Source organism: Podarcis raffonei, chromosome 2 (assembly GCF_027172205.1).
Source record: "Podarcis raffonei isolate rPodRaf1 chromosome 2, rPodRaf1.pri, whole genome shotgun sequence".
NCBI lineage: Eukaryota > Metazoa > Chordata > Lepidosauria > Squamata > Lacertidae > Podarcis > Podarcis raffonei.
This window is the reverse complement of record NC_070603.1, coordinates 63,264,722-63,291,094: the sequence shown is the minus strand read 5'-3', so window position 1 is coordinate 63,291,094 and position 26,373 is coordinate 63,264,722. Positions and strand designations below refer to the sequence as shown.

General features: G+C 44.6%; 1 protein-coding gene across 1 annotated transcript; it reads right to left on the bottom strand.

The window, feature by feature from the left end:
• Positions 1-1,238: 1,238 nt before the first annotated feature.
• SLC6A7 (solute carrier family 6 member 7) lies at positions 1,239-24,390 on the bottom strand. Its single transcript, XM_053377019.1, has 14 exons — positions 24,233-24,390; positions 15,371-15,554; positions 13,155-13,286; positions 11,220-11,454; positions 10,857-10,995; positions 9,798-9,932; positions 8,354-8,457; positions 7,076-7,200; positions 5,974-6,086; positions 5,736-5,867; positions 5,003-5,102; positions 4,285-4,385; positions 3,585-3,755; positions 1,239-2,173 (listed from the first exon to the last, which is right to left on the bottom strand). The coding sequence occupies exons 1-14, from the start codon at positions 24,260-24,262 to the stop codon at positions 1,961-1,963; spliced, it is 1,914 nt and encodes a 637-aa protein (XP_053232994.1). The 5' UTR covers positions 24,263-24,390; the 3' UTR covers positions 1,239-1,960.
• Between the last annotated feature and the right edge of the window lie 1,983 nt (positions 24,391-26,373).

Below are 26,373 nucleotides of genomic sequence, written 5' to 3'. Positions count from 1 at the left end.
TTCCAGAAAGACAGCTAGCTTGCACTTGCTACAAGTGTACTGCTGCTTGTTCTCTGGCAGAATGGCAACCATGGCACAGGTGTTACAGGTCACTGCAGCAGCTCCCTCTCCCACCACGTCTCTGGTCCTGTGCACACCAAGAGACAGAACTCCGGGCCTCCCCTGCTAAACGCCCTGGCAAACACCCCTGTTTGCGAAGTCTGTTTGCGAGCTCCCAGGATCTGCACTGAGCTAAGTTTGACTACTGCTGGTTGCTAACTCCTCCCTCAGCTTGGCTTCCTTCTCAGCTGTAACTCCTCCTCCTCAGATCCTGTGTTTCCTCTCTCTTTTTGGTGGTTGCTACAGAACAGGGGTCAGCAACCTTTTTCAGCAGTGGGTCGGTCCACCGTGGTGGACTAGACTATCTTTTTGGGGGGGGGGGATGAACGAATTCCTATGCCCCACAAATAACCCAGAGATGCATTTTAAATAAAAGGACACATTCTACTCATGTAAAAAGACGCAGATTCCCGGACCATCCGTGGGCTGGATTGAGAAGGTGATTGGGCCGCATCCAGCCCACGGGCCTTAGGTTGCCTACCCCTGCTATAGGAGGCTGTTTTCATGTATAGGACCCAAAGTGCACATAAATCCTCCCTCCCGCTACTTATGCAACATTTGAGTGGTGTGAGGGGATAGAATTCAGAAGCTAAATAGAATGCACATTCTAGTCATTCTTGTAGGCTTTTTTTTTTTTTTTACATTCCTATTAGACACTGATTCAAGCATAAAACTGCAATTTAGGCCTCACAAGCAAAATTGCCAACCCAATACATTTTGAAAACTGAAGAGCAAACTACACTTTGGGCCATTTCAGCCACTCACCCATCCATCATGTTTGCATGTGTGCCCCTCCACTACGTACTTCAGGTAGTGTGTGGCATTGGGGCACATGTGGCCATACAAAGCTAAGTCCAGTGCATGTGATAGTTCCTCCTCAAAAAGAGGAGGAGGTGTCTGTAACTCAGTGGTGAAGAACATGCTTTATATGCAAAAGGCCCCAGGTGGGCCTGGGGAAATCCTGTCTGAAAGAGCCTGGAGAGTTCCTGCCACACATTGTAGACAACGATGAATGAGATGGACAAACTGTCTGACATAGTAGAAGGTTTGCATGTCTGCCCCTCTGCTCTGTACTTCAGGCACTGGATGGGTTTTATCCAGCCAAGTTTAAATGAATGGATCTAAGCTAGCAATGCCCATTAACTTCAATGGGTTTACTCTGCATTGGATACAACCCTACATTCCAATGATTATACAAATTGTGTTTACATGTAGGATGATTTCTACACATGCTCACACATCTCTCCCTGTCCTCTACCCTGGCAAGTGGCAAGCAAGAAGCATTTTCAAAGTGCAAAGTAGGGCTAAAGAGGGGTGTGGCCCAATGAGTGCCTCAAGGGCCAGATAGAGAGGCCTGGAGGGCCACATTTGATCCCTAGGCTTGAGGGGTCCCCCATCCTTGACTTAGTTGTTAGGCCACAGAATGTAGCGGCAGCTTTGGGAGAGCTATTCTGAGTGAAAATATGTAGGCTAAAAACTGCAAACGAATAGCTAGGTGACTATCAAGGGGGTGGGGAGATAGATTAGATAGGAAGAAGATAGTTTATGGGATGCTAGGCCCTGACCCTGAGGAATTCATCACTGCTTCGGTGAGGAAGGGAAAACATGAGTGGATCCAAGTGACCTGTCCTAGACATTAGAGCAGCAAGACACAGATTCATTGCACACCTCTCCACATCAAACAGAAACCTCAACAACACTGGGATTCTCAGCAGAGTTATGCTGAGTTCACTGCAATGAGATGCTAAATGCATCTAGAAGTGCCAAAGTGCAACTTTGTGCAAAAGTTCAGTGGTCTGCTTCCTTGCGTTCCCTCCATCTTCCCCCACATGGGGGGTGAGCTGGGAGGCTGCCACTTCATTCACATCATGGACTCTTCTTCATCCTCTTCAATCTCTTTATCTACCTGAAAAGCTATATTCTCGTAGCTGGTTATCCCTCCATATTTCCTCATATGGACCATCAAAGGTTTAGGTGACTGGCTGCCTGCCAGAGTAGCCACATACATGCCAGTTCTGTTCTCCTCCAGGGAAGGACCCCAGTCCAGGGTTGGCCTGCTAGCTTGCTGGATTCTCTGCAAGTAGAAGGACAAACAATTACAGGAGGTACCATGATGGACATCCAAAAGAACGTCCATCTTTGGGAGTCCAAAATTGCTTTGATACTGTCCAAAGCATTTCTGTGAAAGAGCATGGAAGAACATCTCCAAAGCTCCCAAGGCGTTGCCAATGAAGTAAACACAAACAATGATTAGTGTTTGCACAGCCAGTAAGGTTGATGAACACAGAGCACTGGTCTTTGTTCACTGTTAGTGTTAACTTTTTAACTCCAAAGAAGTTATCAGCACCTGTGGAGGCAGACAGTTCTGTTAATTTCACAGGGTGCCCTGACTGTTCAGCAATGCTCAGCAAATATGCAATATAGTCTGAGATTAGCTGCAACATCATGTTCTTTCTGCAAAGTAGAAGCGCAAGGCTCTGCTATTTTTCTACAGATCTTCATATTGGTTCTGTTTGAAAATATTTCAAGTTTATGCAATGCACATAAACACCACTAGATGGCAACCTCTGTCCCAGCAATATAGAAACTTGACATTATTAAAAGCTATTTAAACGAAGTAATTCAAATGAAGATAGAAAGTGGGTGGGGGTGTTGGTATTTAGAGTATCTCTGGAAAGTCAATTTTTTGAAGATTGGATAGCAAGGAAAGTTCTTTTGCTTTCTCCACACATTCTTTTTAAATGGCTAAATAAAATGAAACTGACAACCAGTTGTTCTCTAGCAGAGGGGAATGATTGCAGCCTCATTCACTGTACCTAATGGTATGACCAACTCTGTTTAGACAAAGCATTAAACTGAGGCTAGTTAAAACAAAAGAGAAAGCTTCCAATCTTCTCCTTGTAGCCACAATGGTCATATAAAGTAGACCTAAAAGGTGCAAAAACGAAGATCCCATGAGAAAACAGACTCTCCAAGTGTTCCTGAAGGAGCGTCTCCACCCCCATTGTTCTACCTGGACACCTAGGTCTAGCGCTGAGGGCCTTCTGGCGGTTCCCTCACTGCGAAAAGCCAAGTTACAGGGAACCAGGCAGAGGGCCTTCTCGGTAATGGCGCCCACCCTGTGGAATGCCGTCGCACCAGATGTCAAAGAGAACAACAACTACCAGACTTTTAGAAGACATCTGAAGGCAGCCCTGTTTAGGGAAGCTTTTAATGTCTGATGGATTACTGTATTTTAATATTTTCTTGGAAGCTGCCCAGAGTGGCTGAGGAAACCCAGCCAGATGGGTGGGGTATAAATAATAATTTATTATTATATTATTATTATCCCTATTTTCCAGGGACAGTCCTGGATTTACAGAAACTGTCCTGGTTTCTGATTTGATCCCAGAATGTCCCACTTTTCCTTATGACATCCCTGTTTTCATTAGCGAAATGTTGGAGGGTATGAGAAAACAAAGAAAATGACCCCAGAAGCTGCTTACCTGCCAGAGTGTTCCTTCCTCGTGGAGCACAGCAAAAACCATCCCTGTGGGGATCATCAGGCAGGAGATGATTCCCATCAGGATGCCCAGGATCTCAGCCCAGAATGGAAAACGATAGGATCCATTATACTCTGATGGTTCATACTTGATGATGCTGTACACCAGCAGAGCCTGAAACAAAGAGTGTCATCATAGAATTGCACGAGGCATTTCCCCTTCCATTTTGAGTCAGCTGTAGGGAGTGCTGTCCTACAGATGAACTTTTAATCTCAGGAGGTGTAGGACAAGACCCTGCTAACAGACCAGGGGAGAATGAGATGAGCTGGGGGAAATGATTCAAAACTACCACCTGGCAGAGACTGAAGGTTTATCCATACCTCTGCCAAAATCTGCAGCGCTGAATCAGAACAAATGGCAATCGGGTTTTCTGCAGATTGCTATTTGTTCCACATAGCACTAGCACTATTTGTTCCACATAGCAGCGGGGCAAATACAAAAGTGCTCAGACCCATGCCTAGAACGTGCAGGACAAGCGGAAAACCATTTGGACGTGTTCTTTCTAGGCACAGGGCAAGCAGAAATGTGGTCAAGCCTTTAATCAGTCTGTAGTTTCCATTTGAGAAGCTTCCCACTCTCTTGTGACATTTTAGATGGTTTTGATGAGGGTATTGTCCAGCTGTGGATATTGGAGCATATTTACCATCATTGTCACTGGAGATAGGAACAACCAACAGGCTTTGAAGTATATCCCTGGCTTGAAACCCAGCATCATATGAATGTCACGACAGAATCTCTTCATGCCTGCGGAGAACAAAATGATGTGTAAGAAATGGGATATTAAATCAGCTGTTTTCCACTAAATCATTAACGGCACAACCCTATGCAAGTTCACTCAGAAGTAAGCCCCACTATGGTTAATGTGGCTTGTCCCCAAGTAATAATGCAAAGGATGGCAGTCTAAGGCTATCTGGGAGTAAGCTCCATCGAACACAGTTCAACTGACTTCCAGAGAAGCAATTTTTAATGGTACATAAAGATGTGTGACTTACCCACAAGACAAACAATAGTACAAATGTATTCTGCAGAATACATTGTTTTTAAAATGTTAAAACTTATTTATATGTACTGTATTTTTTGCATTTATTATATATTAGTGGTTTTGAGACTTTTAGTTGTAGTAACAACCACCACCACCCTTGGTGCAGTATGAAAGCCAGGGGTGGTACAATTCTAAGTTATCATTTTAACCACTGCCACATGCCACATTCATCTTGAGATGTTGCAGATCTTATTGGCAGTCTTACCCCACAAAAGCCAGCGTATATCTCTTTGTATTTATCAATGTCGCTTTAAAAATCTCAACACATACTCAGCAATTCAGAATTGAATTTCTACACTATCAAAGTATCTCGTCTTACCATAGACACGTGTCACCACCAGGCAGGTGGTAATGACCACTACCATGAGTCCAAACCCAGCACTATAGTCATCCAGCAGCACCAGCCAATACATCCCGCCCTAGGGAGAAGAAGCAGTGAATGGTCAAAGCCTCTATCAAGACATGGGATTGTCAACTCAGTGAGTTTACTTGTGTCAATACATCCTGTTCTACAGGCCAGCACCAGCATTTTAATAACCTGAATATTTAGGAAGTATGAACGGGGTGGGGGGGTGTGTCACGTACCAAAGAAGTCACTCTAGGAATTTCATGGGCTCATTCTATCAGGGCACAGAAAACACTATGATTTGCTTTCTGAATCACAGCTCAAATTACAGGTGGAATTCTACTGAGTCCCATCAGCACAAGGATTTCTGATTGCACAACAGGACATTCCCCTCTTGTTTCCCTGTGTGTCCCTATGCCCTCCCCAAATCTGCTCCAGAGGGTTTGGATAACCCCTAGAACATTTAAGCAGAGGCTTGACAACCATATGTCAGGAGTGCTCTGATGGTGTTTCCTGCTTGGCAGGGGGTTGGACTCGATGGCCCTTGTGGTCTCTTCCAACTCTATGATTCTATGATTCTATGATTTAGGGAGGGCACAGAGAGAGGAAAGAGGGAGAACACATCAATTGCCCCTGTAAATCCTCAACTTAAATGATCAACAGAAAGGTCTGGCGTCTGCAGTCTTGAACTGTCCATTTTGCTTACCTCTGTTGTGAGGATGAGCCCCATCAGGAACATCACAATACAAACGACGCCTGAGAAAAAAGCCTTCTTTGGCCGCAGGTAATATGGGAACTCATCTGTCACCGCAGTAACAATGGTCTCTAGAAAGGCAAACTGCACACAGATAATAACAGATGCTCTCTTGTACTCTAAGCCATAAGCACCATTCGCTTGAGGGCATATAGTTCAAGTCCTTCCTCACAGCAGAGTACACTCTTACCTGACTGTCCAGGCCAAGAGTCAACAGCATGAAGAAAAAAAGGAAAGACCAGAAAGGAGAAAGAGGAAGCATTGTCATGGCTTGTGGGTACACCACGAATGCCAAGCCTGGACCTAGAAGACAGGCAAAGGAGGAGGAGAATCACAAGTGGGATTATACAGCTACAGGCAAGAAGATATTACTGAGAGAGAGTCGAGTTTCATAGCTGTAGACATAAGGGCAACTTACAGTAAGAGATGTCAGGAAAGATGTCACAGAAACAGTCTAGAGTTGGCATAGAGCAGTGTTTCCCATCTGGAAATGGTTTCCAGTCCCTTGCTTTCTGGACCGTATTTTTTGAAAGCCAAGGCTCAGGAAATAAGTTGTTGATACCCTAAGTCACAACTTAGGATTCTTCAAGACATGGATGATCTAGCAGAAGCCAATTGTTGCTGTTCTGATTTAAGCTGGAAGTGGAACACTAACTCTGCTTTCAGATTTCTAACACCTGCTAGCAAAGTGAGCAGCCCCAGATATTGGAGGGTGTGTGTAATTTTACTGGGACCATTGTGTGGAAGGAGTTAAATAGTCCCTTTCTCTCACCATGATCACAATTGCAGTTACACCCTACCCCACCTTGCGTGCTGTAATTTAGAGTGGGAAGGAAGAAAAAAATGACATAAAAACAATGTTATTTAGAAAGGGAAGGGTTAAAGCAACAGAGCTGATTCCTAGATGAGCAATATAGACCATAAAGGGGAAACTACCTAGAGCATAATTAGAAAACGGTCAGAATACTCTCAATTTCCCAGAATAGCTGTATACCCGGAGGGAAATTATGCAGTAATCTCTCTCTCTCTCTCTCTCTCTCTCTCTCTCTCTCTCTCTCTCTCTCGTATGTGTGTGTTTATAAAAAAGAATATTCTTAGCTCTCCTCAAAATAAGGAAGCCAAAAATTTAAAATGTAAAAGGAGGATGTTCTGTTCACGATGTCCTGCAGCCTAAGAAATCATTTGCAAGCCAATTTCATTATGTTGCATGCCGACATGTAATGCTTGGAAGACCTGGTGAATAATACACACACTTGCACAGAAGATGGAGGGAAGGAATGTTCAGGCCTTACCTGCTTTGGCAACTTCCTGAACGGGGACGTCAAGTTCTTGGGACATGTAGCCCAAAACAGAGAAGATGGCAAAGCCAGCCAAGATACTGGTGATAGCATTGCCCACAGTAACTATAAACGTATCCCTACAGAATAAAAAATACAAGAACTGGATCAGCAGTCTCTAGCACCATGAACTGGCCATTTGAGACCCCACAGCAGTGGTGGGGAGCCATTTTCAGCTCAAGGGTCACATTCTGGCAGTCACATGCTAGCAGTAGGCAGGACTAGAGGTAAAAGTGGGCAGTGTGAATACCACCTGTGAACCACCAAGCAAGAAGAATGATTAGAGTTCAAGGACACATTCCAGGCAGGCAAAAAGACGTAAGGAGATTGCAGAGCACAGCTGGGAAGAGGTGCGGCTCAGGACTGTGTGTGGTCTGTGAAGAGTCCCTGGGGCCAGACAGAGAGGATTGAAGGGCCACATTTGGACCCTGAGCCAGAGGGTTCCATCCCTGATGTACTGAGTTGGAAGGCAAGAGGAAGGAAAGGATGACACCACAACCAAATTAGGCTGCCATACTTGCCATCTATTGGGATCTAAGTTGGGGGTTCATATCTTAGAAAATGCTACTCTGCTGTGCTTTGGGTTTACATGGAAATATCGAGAGATATGTCACCTATAGAAATATGAAGGAGCATATATTTTGCTGAGGGTAAAGAGCAGAAACAGAGTTCTCATGGGATCTTTATGCTGATTTTATTTGAATTCCATGATGAGCTGGAATTCTGTGTGGTTGTGCCACAATAAACCTTCCTTCTGCACAAACATTTCAGCAGAACCAGAACAATTCCCTCTCTCCTCCCTGCCCCATGCTGTTGTTGGGGATCTCCCAACATCCCCCAAGCCAATTTTGGGGGGTGTAGGGGAAGGAAAGGGTGGGAGGCCCCATTGTGCAAGCGGAAATCTTTGCACAGAGCTTTCTCTGATGGGGCAGGGCTTGTTGGGTGAATCTCATCCTTTGCCTTCATTGTCACAAAGCATCCATTAGAGGGATGGTGGGGAGCCAGGGAAAAGGTTGACTGATTTAGTCTATGTTCGTTTCCATTGTACGTTTCCACTTGTTTTCTGGTAGTTACGTTTTGTCTCCTTCCTCTTGCCACATCCATCATTCACCTGCTACTCTATACAGCCTCCATTCAGGGTTAATGGAGTGTTGCTAACATCCATGATGGCATGGATGAGCAACCACCTCTGTATGTTCCATCTCCATGCCATGTTACACTGAAAACATGTACCTGTAAATGTTCTGGTGGAAGGTGTTGTATGATGCAAAGGTGAGAAGTCCCCCAAATCCTACCCCAAGAGAGTAGAAGATCTGTAAAGCTGCTTCAATCCACACCTGAAACAGTGTTTGAAAACAAGAGGTAAAGGAGAAGTCTGCTTTGAGTGACAAAACAGTCCATTCATCTGCACAGTGAAGCTTTTTCTAAGGATGCTTCGAAAGCATAGGTACTGCTGTAGTGGGAAGGTAAACAGCATTTCCGTGCTCTCTGGCTTCCGTCACAGTGTCCCGTTGCGCCAGAAGCAGTTTAGTCATGCTGGCCACATGACCCGGAAAGCTGTCTGCGGACAAACACCGGCTCCCTCAGCCTGAAATTGGAGATGAGCGCCGCACCCCATAGTTGAATTCAACTAGACTTAACTGTCCAGAGGTCCTTTATCTTTACCTAACCTCTCATGACAACAAAACATTAAGGAAGAACTTTGCCAAAGCACATCTGCCAATGTATACAATTTTAATAAATTATAATAATCTGCCAGTGTCTGCACTTATTCATTAATGAAGTTAAATGATCCTAAAGTGTTTCTGTACATCTCCTCATGAAGGATGCATGCTAATTTCTACTTTGCATGTTATAGCAGAAGTGAAGGCAATAAACACATGTTATACTTTTGCTTTTTCCTCTAATGCACAGGAGAACTCTGTGTTTCGATTGGACCCACCTAAGTGCATTTCTATAGAGTGTGTGCAATACAGGTAGTAGATCTCAGACAAGTCAATGCATGGGAAGGGGCCCTGGCTCAGTGGTCCAGCACATGCTGTGTACACAGAAGAGCCTGCATTCAGTCTTTGGCATCTCCACTTACAGGTTTAGGAGCAGGATCTGGAGAGCAGCTGCTAGTCAAAATAGGGAACAATGGGCTAAAATGAGAAATGAGGCTCAGTATATATATATGAGCCACTTTATATTTTCATATAAAGGTTTCATATGAGGGAAGTGAGTGATGCTGATGGAAACAAGGGGGCTGGAAATGGGTAAGTTGTCTTTGATTTTATAGGGGGAGGTGCTAAAATACACAACTGCTGTTTATGGTAGCAGCAACACATTTAATATAGTATGCTGCTCTGGTCTCATGATGTATATTTTGCATGGACAGATCTAAAATGCTATTCTTACATAGCATTGGAATGTCACTTGCTTTTCAATTTTATTTTTGCAAGGGCTGTCCTACTTACAAGTGGGGTCCAATTAAAACCTGATTGGCCTATCCCCCCCCCATAAACATTATTCTAAAAGGAAAGCCTTTTCCTTCCTTGTGCATCCCGCCAAGCTTGAGGAGCCCCCTGCTGCACACATCTGCTCTGAACATGGCGAGCACTTGTGTGTGGCAGCTGAAAGGGCAGGTCTATGTAATTAAGCTCCACTCTACAGTGAAATCACATGGCATAAACCTCACCTTGGGAGACAGTAGCAGGTCAAACTGTGGCGTGAGATAGAACTTGATTCCTAACCAGGCTCCTTCCAGGGTCACACCTCGAATCAGGAGCATGATCAGGATGAGGTAAGGAAAGGTAGCTGTGAAATATACAACCTGCAAGAAGATAAAGGTATTTGATTGAAGCTGCAATGGTTCATTTCAGTATGCATAAGAAAATGTGGAGATGGTGGCTGTCTACAGGACAGCTCTGTAGAAGTCTTGCAGTGTTCCACAGATTATGCAGAGTGGTTGTCATGTACCCATAATGTCCAACCATTGTGGTGTATTGGTTGGAGTGTTGGACTAGGACCTGAGAGACTAGGGTTCATATTGCCACTCAGCCATAGAGCTCACTGGGTGACCTTGGGCCAGTCACCAAATCTCAGCCTAACGTATCTAATAAGAGTTACGTGAGGATAATATAGAGAAAGAAAAAGTGGTGTATGGCTCCTTGAGTTCCTTGGATGAATGGAGGAATATAAATGTAATAAATAAATAAATCCTCTGCATGTTGCAAGAAATTTAGAGTTAGAGCATCCCCAAGAGATGATTGTCCAGCCCACCACCCCTCTTGCAAATTGACTTGAGTTTGCTCTTACCATCAAGACATTCCTCCTAGTGCAGCTGGGTGGGGGTACACATGGTTATTGTCAGATAATGATACCAATTGTGCGAGGGAGGAGACTGGAGCTGTACTTGTTGGCCCCACCAGCTCTGTTAGGTCTCCTGTAGCCTGTCCTGTCTCCCTCCATACATCAGAGGGCTGAGCATCTGCAGCTGGGAGGCTGCTTTACTTGCAGAGCTCCCCATACAATTTAGAACCTTGACAGCAAATTCTAAAATGTGTGGGGAATGTCCACATGTAAAGCCAAACACCCCCCCCATTCATACACATTAAGCCCCAGTGTATAGAGGGTTACTAGCTGGGCCACTGCGAATGCAATGGAGGGGAAGAGGCTAACCATTGAGTTTAGCTAATAATTCCAGAACAAGTATTGCTTCAAACACACTAGTGCCTGCTGCCAATTCATACTTTACCTTGCCAGAGGATTTGACTCCCTTTAGGATACATAGGTACACAATGACCCAGGCGAGGAGAAGACACAGGCATAGATTCCAGCGGATCCTCCCAGGATCGCCAATCCCTGAGCTCTCCTGGATGTGCAGGACATAACGACTAGGACAAAAGGGAGGCGGTTAATGGACAGGAGCATCATGTCTCTCTTAGTACAAGGGAGGGCAAATCTGCCATAGAAAACCACCTAATTTAGGAACATAAACTGGATTGGGCCAAGGGCCCCAAAAGGGCTGGGGATCCCTGATTTAGAGTGTGCAGTTGTCAATCAGGTCCAATATGGTCGTCAATGGTCACCTAAACATTCCCTGGCATATTGTACTTGCCTCCAGTATTCCTCACTTGGGCTGACAGTGTTAGAGATGTTGAAGGGGACAGTGCCATTCCCCGTGCGCATGATGTGGTGGTCCAGGCACAGGTCTGTGTTCCACCAGTTGCCGCAGTACTGCCAGGGCAAGTTTTTTGTCAGCGAGGCAAAGAGGTAGAAGAGAACGTAGGCGATGATCATGTTATAGTAAATGGCCACCAAGCAGACAATCAGGATTGTGGCCATGCCAACACCTGAAAAGGGAACAAAAATGGAAGACAGATTATCATAACGGCAACAAGACTCAAACAGCTCCTTGGGTGCTGCTTATATGCTGCACTGTTCATAGTGAACATTTCCATGCCAGAAAATCTGAGTCAGCCATAACCACATAGGCTGGCACTTGACCACTGGAGAAGAAAGCTTCATTTGCTTTGGTTACATGATTATGTACAGAGGATGGAAGAACCAGCCTATTCCTGGTCCATGTCAGTCTTGCATGTCTACATTCATAAATCCATTTTGCCCTATTTCTGAATTAATCTACATTTAAAAAAGAAATCCAAACTAAAATTTACATTTAGACACATTTTCTCACAAATTACATAAGTACATGAAAATAGCTCTGCTATCTAGGCCACATCCTATTTTCACAGTGACCAACCAGATGCCTTTGAGAATCTTGCAAGCAGGAGTGGAGCACAACAGAGCTCTCCCCTCCTGCAGTTTCCTGCAATTAGTATTCAGAGGCATACTGCCTCCTACAGGGAGGCAGTACATAGCCACTGTGGCTAATAGCAATGTCCTTCTTGAATTTGTCTAATCCTCTTTTGAAGCCAGCCAGTTGGTGGCTACCTCTATGCATTGCTAAGGTTGCTTCCAGATTTTGAGGAGGGGAGTTAATACGCAAGCAGGTTATTAAGATATTGCAAACAGGTGCTTGTTTTACCTCTTCTTCCTGGAAAGGGTAAATCTGGATTAAATGCCATGCCAGGGGAGGGGGGAGGAATACAGGCTGGGTACTGCAAAAAACGTGTATACGTGAGACACACCAACACCACACTACAGTGGTACCTCGGGTTAAGAACTTAATTCATTCTGGAGGTCTGTTCTTAACCTGAAACTGTTCTTAACCTGAGGTACCACTTTAGCTAATGGTGCCTCCTGCTGCCACTGCCCCGGCGGAGCACGATTTCTGTTCTCATCCTGAAGGAAAGTTTTTAACCCAAGGTAATATTTCTGGGTTAGCGGAGTCTGTAACCTGAAGCGTCTGCAACCCGAGTTACCATTGTAAACACCAGTCTGGAAGCACCCTAAATATTTTTTGTCTCAAACTACACATTTCTATATGCGCTTTTGCAGAATTTGAAAAACTATGAAATCCCAAGGGATAGCTGCATTCCAATCTGCACATTCATCTGGGAGGTGTGGATTGTGTCTGCCTGTACTGGAATTTGCAAGGGACTGATTCCTCAAGCATCCCTATCCATTCATAACTATCCACACCAGTAATTTTCATCCTGGCTTCCTGGCTGTCACATTTGTCACCATCTCTAGTGTACCCTGTTGCATTTAAAAGCACACAAGCCATGTGAAAACACTGGCCTCATTGGGGTTGTTTCTTATGCAACTCGGAGCTTGAGACTGGACCATTAAAACTCTGAAACAACGAGAGAGAGAGAGAGAGAGAGAGAGAGAGAGAGAGAGAGAGAGAGAGGCTGCCTTCTCTGTGCCTCTCACCATTCAGCTTTACTGATCCCTTTGTGTACCATCCATTCACACCCATAGACTCCTATGTTCTAAGTTTGCTCCATGATGAGCGGAGACAGTGGCAACAGCTGCTGCTATGCCTTTTTGCTACTGACACAACGGACCCTGGTTTTATAGTTCTCAGCAGAAGAGAGGGAGACAGAAACATCAAGGAAGCTGAGAACTGCCTTGCATGCACACATACCTTTAAACAGAGGGCTTATCTTCCAAACAGCAAGAGGCCCCAAGCTGGAGAACTGGCCCAGCGACAGCTCCATGAAGAAGATGGGAATCCCACAGATCGCCAGCATGATGAAATAAGGAACAAGGAATGCCCCTGTAGGATAGAAAATTGTGACACAAGGCACAGGGGGCATGACTGGATGTTGGGCAAGGAGCACAGTTAAATGTGAGCACCTTGTTATATAACTTGCCTATGTAGCATAGATTCATTGTGCTAAAGGGATCTTGGAGGTCATCTAATGCAACACCAGCTCAATGTAGGATCTACAGTGCAGGCTGCAACTTTAATCTAGATTGAACATTTCTATGGAAAACCCAATAGGTTAAAACAAAAACTGGAAACAGTAAATGTGGATTAAGTGAGAATGAGAGTGGGGAGAACGGGATGGTATTTTGGTGTTATTGTGTGGATACTGCAAAAAAAACCTTGCATGCCTGAGCAACACCAAGTCTACAATAGCTCCCTTGATTTCCAGTTACTTTAAATGTATGTGCAAATGCCCATGTTACCATCTGAGAACTCTATGACTCCAGTATTGGAGGTACACCCTATCATAATAACTTGCTTGTGATGGAACCATAGTTCAGTGATAGAGCACATGCTTTGCTTGCAGAAGGTCAAGAATCATTCCTTAGCATCTATGGTTACAAAGATGAGGAAATAGGTACAGTAATAGGAAACTGAGATGATCTGGGGGACTTAGAGGAAGGACTTAAAGGAGAAAGCTGAATCTAAATGACTTGACAAGATCACTGGAATGACTGTGGTTCAGCCAAGAACTCAATTAAATCCCCATAGTATCCTAATCAGTGGATTAAAACGGGGAAAAAACCCTAAAATGTCAAAGACTATCTACATGGCACATATTTTCAAATTTGCATTTTTGGCAGCTGTCTGAGATTCACAAGATTTTCTGTCAATTCAAAGGGTTCAGTTTCTACTCTACTGAAAGCCAGCCAATTTTGTCAAAGAAAAACAATTCCACCCACCATTCTTAGAAAAGCAATCTGAAGACACTATTCATCAAACACTAACCAGAGGATTCAGCTAAGCAAAATCAAATTATTTCTCTGAATTCTGTCAGCTTTCTGGGACCGACACCCCTATGGCATAAGCAAAACACTGATAAAGATTTACAGTGAATGGTTAGAATCTTCTTGTTGTTGTTACTTTTCCCCCCAGGGGAGAAGATGGTATCTCCAGGAGTGTGCTGCCCTTTCACATCCTGAATTCATGCAAGCTGCACTATGCACTGACTCAGAAGGATGTGTGCCTCCTACTGATTCATCAGCGTTGCTTTCGGAAACACACAGGACATTTGACAGAGGTGCCTGGCATCATGCTGAAGCCTGCTTAAGAGTAAACAGTTCATATGGCATGGCAGCCAGCCCCTTGATAAATGTGTCCTTAGTTGTATATCCCAGGACACCATAGGGGTATAGGAAATGGGTCACAGAGGACTAGCACCCATGGATAGGATACACAATCTTGGGACCTGTGCCTTTTCATCCAGCACTGAGCTGGAGTGAACTACAGGAATTTGAGTTTTGTATGTTTAGGTGTCGACTTTCTGGCAGTTTTTGTTGTGATCACCCCGTCCCCATTTTGGTTTTGTAAAAATTAAAGGGACCATAGCCTAGGCAGATATTCTTTAGATACCACTTCAATATCACTTGTGTCCCTGGGTCTGTCTTTTTTTTGGGAAAAAATAAAACACTCCACCCCCCCGCCTGCATTTCAGAGATGCAGGTGTGCCTGTCATTTGGGGTGGACAGTGTAGGCTCCCACCTACCAGATCAATGTCTTGCAAGCTGCAGAGAGACAGTAACTCAGCAGCGTCCCCAGGGTGCTTGTGCACCAGCCAAGAGCAAATGCACATCCAACCCAGGGGATTAGCACAGTCGTTTGTGACTCCAAGCTGAAGCTGATGCTGGAAATCAGGTGTCTGCTTGGTGTGTTTCCTGAAGTTGGTTGTGGCTACAGGCAAAGCAGCAGCATTGGGGAGTCCTTCTGGGCCATGCCTGCATTGCAGCTGCTACTGTGGGAGTTGCATGCACACACACCTCCTACCTGATGCCAGTTTTCTATTGTCAGTTTTCAGTATAGAGATGCAACCCTCCAGCACAGGATGTGGCAGGAGCCCACAAAAGCCCTAGTAAGAAAAGCCCAGGGCTTACCTCCTCCATTTGTGTAAGCGCGGTATGGAAACCTCCAGACGTTCCCCAGTCCAACACAGTATCCAATACAGGATAAAAGGAAATCCAGCTTGCCTGTCCAATTCCCTCTGTCTTCAGGGTACTCAATCTCCAGGTCACCATCTCCTTGATCGCTTGGAGTCATTAGCAAGTCTGGAATCACTGGCTGACAAGGGGAAGAAGTGAGGAATTAAAGACAAGGTTGTTGGAAGAAGACAGAAAGAAATGCAAGGGAAACTTCAGAGAGCAAGGGGAAATTATTTTTTTTTTAAAGAAAAGGGTGATAGAAGCTAGATGGTGGTATATGTCTGTAATATACACACACAGGGGTGGGCAACCTTTGGGCCTCCATGTTATTGGACTACTTTATTTTTTGGAGTTAAGAATAGAACTGGGATAAATTGTGTTCGCTGAGCCGTATTTTATACAGTCTGTATATGATGTTTGTTTGTTAATGTGAGGTGTGATATGCCTAATAAAGGATTTTGAATTGTTATTGGACTACAGCAAACTTAGGGGAGCACAACTGGTTCAGTTGCACGGGGCATGGTGCCTCAGGGGTGCCCTCTGGGGAGCCTAAGAGGTGGAGGGGCTCCGAATTTTGGCGTCACACAGGGTACCCCTGAAATTTGAAACACCAAGAGATCTGCCACTGAGTGACCGTAGCTTTCATCATGGCTGCCCATACTGCTTGGGGCTGATGGGAGCTGCAAGGAAAGACTTGCATCTGTCATGAGCTGAGTGAAGTCCATCTTCTCAGCCTCAGAAGTCCACAGCAGGAGCTGTTGCTTTATACAGAGCCATATCATTTGTGACCTCCGGTTATTGTTGGGACTGCAGTTCCCATCTTTCCTAATCACTGGCCATGGCAGCTAGAGTTGATGGAGGTAGACTCTACACTGACTACGCTCTCTGGAGGTTCGGTTCTAACAGACGTTTCCCCCAGCCGTATTTGGAGATGCTAGCAATTGAATCTGAGATCCTCATCATGCAAAGCTTGTGCTCTGGCATAGAGCTACACCACTTCTCCATGTCCAGTCCTGCTCTCCCAGCTTGCATGATGTTTGTCAGGGATTAACTTAGCCCCTATTGCACCTGAATCACACCCCTGGGCCAGCGATAGCTAACATAGTGCCCTCAGACGTTGTTGGACTCCAACTCCCATCATCCCTGACCACTGATCTGGTTGACTGAGGCTGATGGGAATTGGAGTCTCATAACTCCTAGAGCATACAACATACAATGAGTACATTGGCTACCTCTGCTCTGGCCCAACAAACCCTCTTTGGTTTGCCAAGTTAAAAAACAGCAACCCATCATCTCTCTGGCTTCCATTGCCTCATTTAAGAACTGCCTGCCTAGCTAAGACACTGGCTGAACTAGTCTGGCTTAAAAATGATCCTCCCTTGACATGGCTTCCAAATATATTTTCCCAACACATGAAGCTGCCTGCACCTGGTTCTTAATTTCATAAAAAGAGAGGCGACGGGGCTCAACCCTTAAAATCCTTGACATGAGGGGACAGGCTCTGGCTACTCAGCAGCGCTTGAAAGATTCACTTGCCGAAACTCAGGAGAACTATTTGATCTTTATTATTAATTCATATGTTCCTTGAAAACAGCCAGAGCACTGGCCCAAATTAAACGCTGGTTCTCCTTTTTTCCTCCAATAGCTGCCCTTTCCTCTCCCACAATAGGCTACAGTTGTAGCAATGCTCCTCTTGTTCAGTTTCCATGGAGACAAGTGAAGAAAGTGTTAGTTGAGGAAATAATGAAGCACAGATTTACCTGCCATATGTTTACATGCTCTTGCACTTACATGCACACATATCTCTGCTCAGACCCAGCCATACAAACATGTCTGTACATGGGCAAGCTAATATCACACACGTGTGAATAACATGTGTATCCATATACAGACCTCATAGATGCAATTATATATTTTTATTTCTTTATTACATTTATATACCACCTCTATCTTCCAAGGATCTCAAGGTGGTGTACATGGTTCTGCTTAGGTTAGATCAAGAGATGGTGACTGGCCCAAGGCTTCATGGCACATATATGAACATGATACCCAGAAAAACTTCTATATATCTTAGTGCAAAAGATGCCTACGTATATACATGACATATCTGTAACTCATGTGGACAAGTACATTATCGTGTACACTCACTCGCTTTCTTACATACACACTTACATTTATAATAATCTAGACCTACCACATCAAAGCAGAAAGTAACTAGATGGACAGGACAGTGCCAACATCTGTAGAAATGAATATAACCAGGGAAAATCTACTAAAAATGCCCTTCATGGTACTGTATATTTTTCCAGGCACCATAATAGCCATGCATCTGCTCATTGAACACATTTATATGCCATTAATCCTACCCAAAGGCTGTCAAAGTGATTTACAATACAGCATTTTAAAATCTAAAATATATTAGCAATGTTAAGCAGCTACAAGATAAAATTAATACAGACCGAAAGCTTCCTTTAAAAAGCTACATTTTAGCTTCTCACTGAAAAGTGAGCAAGTGAGGTAGCCATATGGCTCTTTCTGGGGAGGTCATTCCACAGTCTAGGCTCCGCCATCGGAAAAGCCATCTTGTGTCACCACCTGCCAAATTTCAGGCAGCAGGAGGACTACCAGCGGAGTGGCAGTTGAACAGAGGGTTTGAGCATGAGCAAAAGGAAGAAGGCAGTCCGTAAATCAAGCTGGCTCCAGATCATTTAAGGCCTTAAGGTTAAGTCTTCAAATTCAGCCTGGAACCAAAATTCATGTTGGTACAACTGGAGTATCACTGGGATGACAAAGCATCATACCAAGGCAGCTGCATTTTGAAGCAACTGAAGCTTTCAAGTGCTTTGGAAAGGCAGGCAGCCATGTTACAAAGAATATGTTACAATGATCTAAACTGGGCATAACGGGCATGAAGAACTGGCCAGGTCTTCTCCAGCTAGGAACACAACTGGTGCATCAGCCAATTATGCTGTAAAGCTCTTACGGTCACTGAAGGCACCCAGGAAAAGGGTAGGATCCAGGAAACTTCCAAAAGTGTCTACGCGATCATTCAGGAGATTGCAGCCCCAACCAGATCAGAATGATCACCTAATTTGGGTTCAATAGAGCTTCAAACCATGTCTTTACCCCGTGCCCATTACCTGATTTAGTTGCTCTACACCAAACTCCTATTTCAGGCATAGGCAAACTCGGCCCGCCAGATCCTTTGGGACTACAACTCCCATCATCCCTGACCACTGGTCCTGTTAGCTAGGGATGATGGGAGTTGTAGTCCCAAAACATTTGGCGGGCCGAGTTTGCCTATGCCTGTCCTATTTGATGAAGAGGTAATTGCACATGGGCTACCATCAGTGCATGTGCAATGGCTGTCTCAGATGTACACATCTCAGCTTAACCACAGCTTATGTTTTCAAATCAGGTGGAAGGTGGTTTAAGGGGAAATGCATTGAACAAGAGAATTTCTCAAGAAACTGCAGGATACAGATGGGTTTTAGCCAATATCATGTGTACTCAGTTTCACTGTTCCAGTAGTGGGAGTCCACTGAAGCTGGAGTAGAGGGTATCCATGTGTACACAGCCTAAGTCTCACCATTACGCAATGTAAACCTCCAGTTTCTAAACCTCTTGCAGTAACGGCTTATATTTTTCCAGGGTTTTTGCTGAAGCAATAAGATCCTGCAATCATTTCCTTGTAAGAAAAAGGAGTGGGGCAGCACACAGAGAAAGTAGGACAAACTAGCTGGGTGCAATGGAATCTGTGTTCTAAAGCAAGCTGGGTTGGGGAAATGCCTTTAAAATAAGCGGCAAATGTATTTTAAAACTGCTTAGCTGAGTAAGGTGTACAAGGAAACTATGATGACTTTTTTCTATTGATATAATAATAGTGACTGTGTGTGCATACGTGTGTGTACGCACTTAAGAAAGCAGTAAATTTTAAGGAAGTGTTCTGTTTTACGAACAATTTTAACTGATTTTATCCATGGTATTACTTTTGTAATCTTTTTGTACATCACTTATACACTTCAGTGACTAAGCAGTATATAAATAGCTGAAATAAAAAAAATCATTTCAGCAGGCATTGTAATGCTTCTCTCTCTCTCTCTCTCTCTCTATATATATATATATATATTACATTCTGTGCTGTCTGAATAAAAGAAAACTTTACACTTTCCAGAACACTTCTTTTTGGAGGGTTTTTTTTTGAAAATAAAAATAAATGCCTTTGTTTTAGGAAACATGTTCACTAAATAAGTCAGAATTCTAAAGGTTTTTTTCTAGCACCTGCTTGGCATGAAATCAATGTTAACTAGTAATCTTTAGAATGGTAGTTCTAACAGATTCTCTTGAACTCCATTTTCAGCCCACATTATGGTCTAAACTACTTACCTTTGATTGCTTAATCTCTCCCTTCTGCCCCCATCCTGCCATACTCTCTTTTGTCTAAATGCCCTTCATCATCTATGAGACCACTATGAGTAAGGAGACTCTAAGCTTGGTCCTTGGTTATTGTTTTCTTATCAGTGTCAGTGCAATGAATCAACCTATACAATACTTGGCTCTCCCTTTTTTTTAACTGCCCCAAAGCAAAGCAGAGGCATAGAGTAAGGAAGGCAGTTAACGAACTAGTGTTTATTGTGATATCCAGCCACATACATAAATTACTGTGTGAAAATGTCCACATCACAGCTTATAGTCACTTGCACACACTTTTGGACTCAAGGGAATTTGCTTGCCAAATATGTACTTCATTAAGATGGGAGAGGGGAAGGGTGCCTGCAGAGCTTGAATTTTAGCCAGGGATCCCTCTATTTGTTTATATGCAGCTATTTTGTAAAAATATATATATCAAGGCAGCTTACAACAAAAATACACAAAACAATACAGTAAAAAGCATATTAAAAAGTTAAAAACAGAAATCAATTAACCATTGTGGAAAGATGTATTCTTAATTGACTGCATAAGCCTAGCGAAATAGAAAGGTTTTCAGCAGGTGTTGAAAAGTTGGAACAGAAGGCACCTGCTGAATCTCTAGTGGCAGAGTGTTCCACAGGACTGAGCCAATGACATGAAAGGCTCTATTTCTTGCTGTTATCAAGAAGGCCTCATAAATTTGAGGAACGACCAACAATGCCCCTGCAATGAGCTCAGTGACTGAGCTGGGATATAACAGTTCAGGTGATTCCTGAGGTACTCTGCACTGGCTTTGTAAATTAATACAAGGATCTTGACCCTGGCTCTGTAGCAGATGGGCAGCCAGTGCAGCTGTTTTAACTATGGTGTCACAGGTTCTCGGCCAGATGCCCCCATCAACAGTACGGCTGTTGTGTTCTGCACTAGTTGGACCCAAGGGCAGCCACATATGGTGCACATTACAGTAATCCAGCCTGGAAGTTACCAGTGGCCAGGCTATCTCTGTCCAGGAAGGCCATAGTGATATGGCTCATTCCTGGAACCTATATACTATGCCATGGGATGTCTGAAGAAAGAGTATGCCTCTGAGCATATGTAGAGTACATATGTCTAATACCTGAGAGCAGTTTCTACTACCTGGCTTTCTACAAATTGAGCACCAGGAAGGGTTAATGAAGGGTTATCCCACAACTGAAGTTATATGAATCAGCCTAAAGTTCATTCTGACAAAGGCCCTACCCCATTTTTTGGCCAAGGCCACTTTCCACTGAGTGTGATCACTGTTATACTTTGGAGTGACATGTTTGTCTCTCCGTGCTACAATCTGGTGCTTTCTTTAGAATCTTGGTGGCATTCTGAGCATCTTTGCTTTTAATTTTTCTTAGGCAGCCTTCTGTTCCTGAAGAGAGAAAAAAATCAATCACACACACCATCGCTTGGAACAACAAATTGAGGCAAGAAGCTTTTCTTCCCAGGCTGCAAAGTTTAAGCATTGTGGTTAATCTATAATGCCAAACTCTGCTGGGAGACTGAGAGACTCCAGTACAGGTTCCTCAGCAGGAAATTTTTAACAGCTTTCTGCCATTCCCTTCTCCTGTCCTTTGGACAGCTAGGTATTCTATGAAGGCATCCTCAAACAGAAATAGTTCAGAGCAGAAAAAACAAGGGCAGAATCAGAGCAGGAGGGTGGGAAATAGTTCAGATAAATGAAGGAACAATGGATAAGCTAGCTTTGCATATATAAAAAAAGAAAGTATATGGTGACTATTGTGGTAAAAAGGCAAAAAGGACAAATATTATTATTCCAATACACACCAGATAAATGTGATAGACCGCCTTTTGGAATACGAAAAACATTTATTAGCGTGTGTGTAAGCCCCACAAAAGCCTTTATTTTACTGATTTAGGTCATCAGTTCCACATCACACTCAAGAAGACTGAGTTACAGGAGAGAGAGAAAATCCCTCACTTTAAGAAATGCATCTGTGCCACATCTGAGTCACAAGCTGGCAGCTGGAGAAATCAACAGACACCCCCCCCCCCGAAACACTTCAAAATGAATATTTTTCTCCACAGTTTTTGGGAGTGTCCCATTTTGTAGACCTTGACTTCAGATCTGGTTGGAACCAGATGTGATATGTAGTAGCCTCCCCTTACTCTACATTAGCACAGTGTAATGATGCCATATCTTTCATTTCCTCAGCTACACATTACAGGGAGAGAGAAGAGGGACCTTAGCATTAAGTTACATTTATGTGAGGTGTGTGTGTGTGCGCGCACATGTGCGTAAAAGAGAGGGCTTAGCTCTGTTGTAGAGCAGCTGCTTATGATATTAAACTTCAGTTTGAAGCTGGTTTAATACCTTGCCTTGTTCTGAAGCTGCTGAGATATTATTGTCTGAACCCCGTCAGTGTGCGTGCCACACACAAAAGTTGGGGGGAAAGCAGACATGAGTAAGTGTCCTGGGGATTAGATAAGTTCATGCCTCTCAGAGGTGTTCAGATCAATTGGCTGAGGCTGCATGGCATCTCCACCACTCTGTGCTGGTGAAGGCTCATTATTTGGTGAAATGGTGGTACTTTCATCTACTTATCCAGCACCACTAGCCCAGAAACAAATTGTTTTTCATTTCTCTCAAAATTTGGGATGGGAGGTGAAGACCTGGACTAGAGACAGCAGGAAGCCACCTTGAAAGTCACTAGAGCAAAACAAGGCTCACTGCTTCAGCAAAATCATAGCAAATCCCCATTTAGACAAGTATTCCCCATAGCTCCTGACTTGAATCTTCTGCTGCTGTCTTAATGGGATTGCTTTATTGTGCATTTTGACTGTGGATTTTTATTCTAACGTTTTGATTAAATTGTCTCATTGCGCATTTTAATTAGGGGGTTTTCTTGGCGGTTGTAACTTGTTTTTTAAAAAAATTGCTTTGCCTGCTACCTGCCGCGATGAGAGAGCCTTTTGGTCCAAAGACTAGCACTAGAACCAGATTTAGGGTGGTCCGAGCCAAGGGGGCCCAAAACTTAGAAGAGCCATTTTGGGGCTCCAAATGTTGGCCTCACACAGGACGTCATATTACAAAATATTACCAAAGTCCACCCCTGCTAGCACCAGTCAGAAACAGGATGGATGGCTATGCTTATAGACTACCTATCCTTGCAAATCTTGTGAACTTTCTCAGACAGCGCACTCTGAAAGGTAGTTGGAGTCTTGCCTCAAGGGCCAAAATACCTTGGCTGGCCTTGAACTGGGGTGGGGGGCACTGGGTGCTATTTGCTGCTCCACCTTCATTTGCTGCAAAATGTCTTGGAACAGCCAGCAGCGGAGTCAGAAGTGGGAGATGTGGGGAAGGATAATAAATAAATGATTAAACATTAATACATTCATATCCCAGGGTGGCATACAGCGCATGGTCCACTCCACTCCCACTCCATTTTATTCTCACAGCAACCCTAGGCTGTAACTGGCCCCAAGTGACCTTCGTGGCTGAGTGAGGATTTGAACCCTGCTCTTTCAGGCCCTACCTGGCACTCTAACCACTATGCCACACAGACATGCTTATGTAAGAGATTCTGCCTGGGTGATGTAAAAGTTGGGAGGGAAAAAGAATCACTGCCAGAAGAAGGCTTCCCAGGGGGAAAGAGGGAGGAGCCAGCCAGGTGATGCAAGCCAGGAGGGGGCGGATATGGAAAGAAGCAAAGAGGGGCTCGATAGACCTGACCTGGTTTCCTGCTCCAGCCATGTCCGATGCGAACCTCTCTAGCCTGTCTTCCTGGGCACTCTTTCCCTTTTAGCATCTGTTGCACATAGGATGCAGTGGGAGGACAGGCACTGATGCAAACACTACAGGGGACTTGCAATCCTTTCTCTCCCCACCCAATTCTTCCTTACCTAAATCCCACCCCCAGCCATATAGCATGCATCATCCCCTGGTGGAAACACCTGCCTTCCAGAGGAAAAAGAAACACCTGCGTGATGAGGCTGGCTGGTGAAAAGCGGGTGCACTCAAGTATAGGCACAGCCCCCCCCCAGCTTGCTAATTAAAGAGAGTGAGAAGAGCTGGCTGTGCAATGACAGACAGACAGCCACCCCCGGCCTCCCACCTGCCCCACCTCCTGGGGTCCTGCCAGGGGCAGAAGGTGTCGTCTCTCTCCACCTTTAGCAGCAGACAACCTGCTACTCTGAAGGGTCTGGGTCCCAGAGGAAGCATCCCCTGCCAACCTTACCTTGGGGAAAGGATAAAGGGACTGTGGCATGTGCAATCCTGAGCCTGGATTGTTTTGCCATCCAGAAAAAGGCACCTGCTACAGCTCTCTTCCCCTGATACACGCACACACACACTTTCCCCTTTTGTGGCATCTAATTATGTGCCTCCGGTACAAGCTGCTCGCTGCCTCCTCATCTTACCTTTTGAGGATGGTGCTCCTGGTTCTTCATCGTGGAGTCGCGTTGCTATGCACTCCTTCTCCCTCCCTGCAGTTCGCTTGTTCGCACTCTGGCTCTTCCACTTGTTCCAGAGATGCGCTCGCTCTCTCTCTCTCTCTCTCTCTCTCTCTCTCTCTCTCTCTCTGTCTGTCTGTCTCTCTCTCTCTCTCTGCAACAATAGGGAAGACAGAAGAACCATCCAGATAAATAGATCAGCAGGTGAGCAGGAGAAACCTTCCCTTTCTCTGTATGTTTCTGTCCCTCTCTGGACCAGCACAGAATATGTTGTTACCATTAGCTAGCTAGAGAATGAGGCGGAATGAGAGCGAGCTGCCAGGGAGGGCTAGCAGCAGCAGGTTGGCTGTTTGGCACACAGCTCTGCTTCGGAGTCAGATGGAGATTGCAGGCTGTGTCAAGCAGTAAGTGAGGAGGGGACAAATGCCTGGAGCAGGAGGTTTGCCAGTGGCTAACAGGACTTTTTGTCTTTTTGTATACAGAAACAAGTGATTATGCCTCTCAATACCTGTTTCTGGGGGATCAAGCAAGATGCTGGGACTGTTGCTTACATGTCTGTCTTTGACGATTTCCCAGAGTCATCTTGGTTTATTTGGGGAACATGATACTGGACCATAGCTCAATGGTAGGGCTCAATCCTTGGCATCTCCTGGGAAAGGCTGTGAGGGAATGATCTCTGGAACCCTAATCAGTATAGGAAACACTGAACCTGACAGACCAATGGTCTCATTCAATACAAGGCAGATCCCCATGTCCTATGTCTGTGTTGTTACTTCATCATCAGTGGAGTGGCATTCAAGAGATCTGTTGCTTTTCAATGAGTTGGAATTTGAACATGTTTAGGAGGCATTATCAGAAGGAACAGACTGGAGTGAACACTATCAGCAGTAGTGTTAAAAGACACCTACACTAAAGCTGTACTTAACACACTTAACTTCCATTTCTCATGCTATGTTTGATCCTGGTAATCTACTCTGGGGGGAAGCAGATTTCTGGTATGTAGGATTTACTTTGATTTTAACAAAAACTAAAGTGCTACCAACCTTTTCTATGTGGCTTGAGACAGAATGGAATGTCTGTCTATTATTCACCTAGATTCACAGCAACTGCCTGGTTTGATAACTGAATTTCTGCCAAGCCAAATAAAGCACCTATGATTCTATTACTGGTTCTAGCAGTGGAATGTATCATTTATGAGCTCTAAGAAATACTTTCTTGTTAGCAAGTAGAATGGGTTGTTGGATCCTATCAGCACCAACCACTTTGCACACAACTTCTGTGACCTGCCCCATATCAGTTCTTTGCCCTGTTTCTCTATTTTCAGTTGCCTGTCTCCCTGTCAATAAGGAACCAGACCTCATGCTTCCAGGTTGTCCTGTCACAAGCCCTACTGTCCCTAACACTGGCTCCCACAAATCCTAAATGCCATCCCACCTTCTGCTTGCCTTACTTTGTGCCAGATGTGGGAACTCTTGCCCCTCCAGAGGTTGGTGAACTACAACTCCCATCAGCCCCAGCAAACATGGCCAGCAGCCAAGGATAATGGGCACTGTTGTTCACCAACCTCCAGAGGGTCAGAGGTTTGCCACACCTGCTTTATCCAATGACAAGTAGTCTGCTCTGATTTGCCAACTTCATAACAAAGGTAGCAGATCTGGTCTAGGTCTGTGTTGTGCCATCTGGGGGGAAAAACCCCCACACTCAGGCAGCAGAACATAGTGTGACTGCTAGATCAGGCAGCTGCCGCGTATACAAATGCTTTCAGTCAAGATGAGACAGGTCCTTATTTTGTTCCAAATTCGTCACAGCGAGAGCTGAATTCATGTTTTACTTTCATCTTCCCTGCCTGCCCGTTCCTAACCTGTCTGATCCTCCTTTGACTAGCTACCTCCTCAGTACTTTTCCACTTCTAAATGGATTTGCACTGAACTGTGACCCAGGGATTTAGGGACTGAACCCTAGCAGCTCGGGGATCAGTAGCATTTCTGACATCTTCCTGTTTTGAGCCAGTCCCCCCTCCCCTCACCCGATATCCTTGCTCCCTCTACTGGCAAATGCATGAAGGAAGCCTGCACTGATGCACAAACGTTGATTCCTGCAGTGCCTCC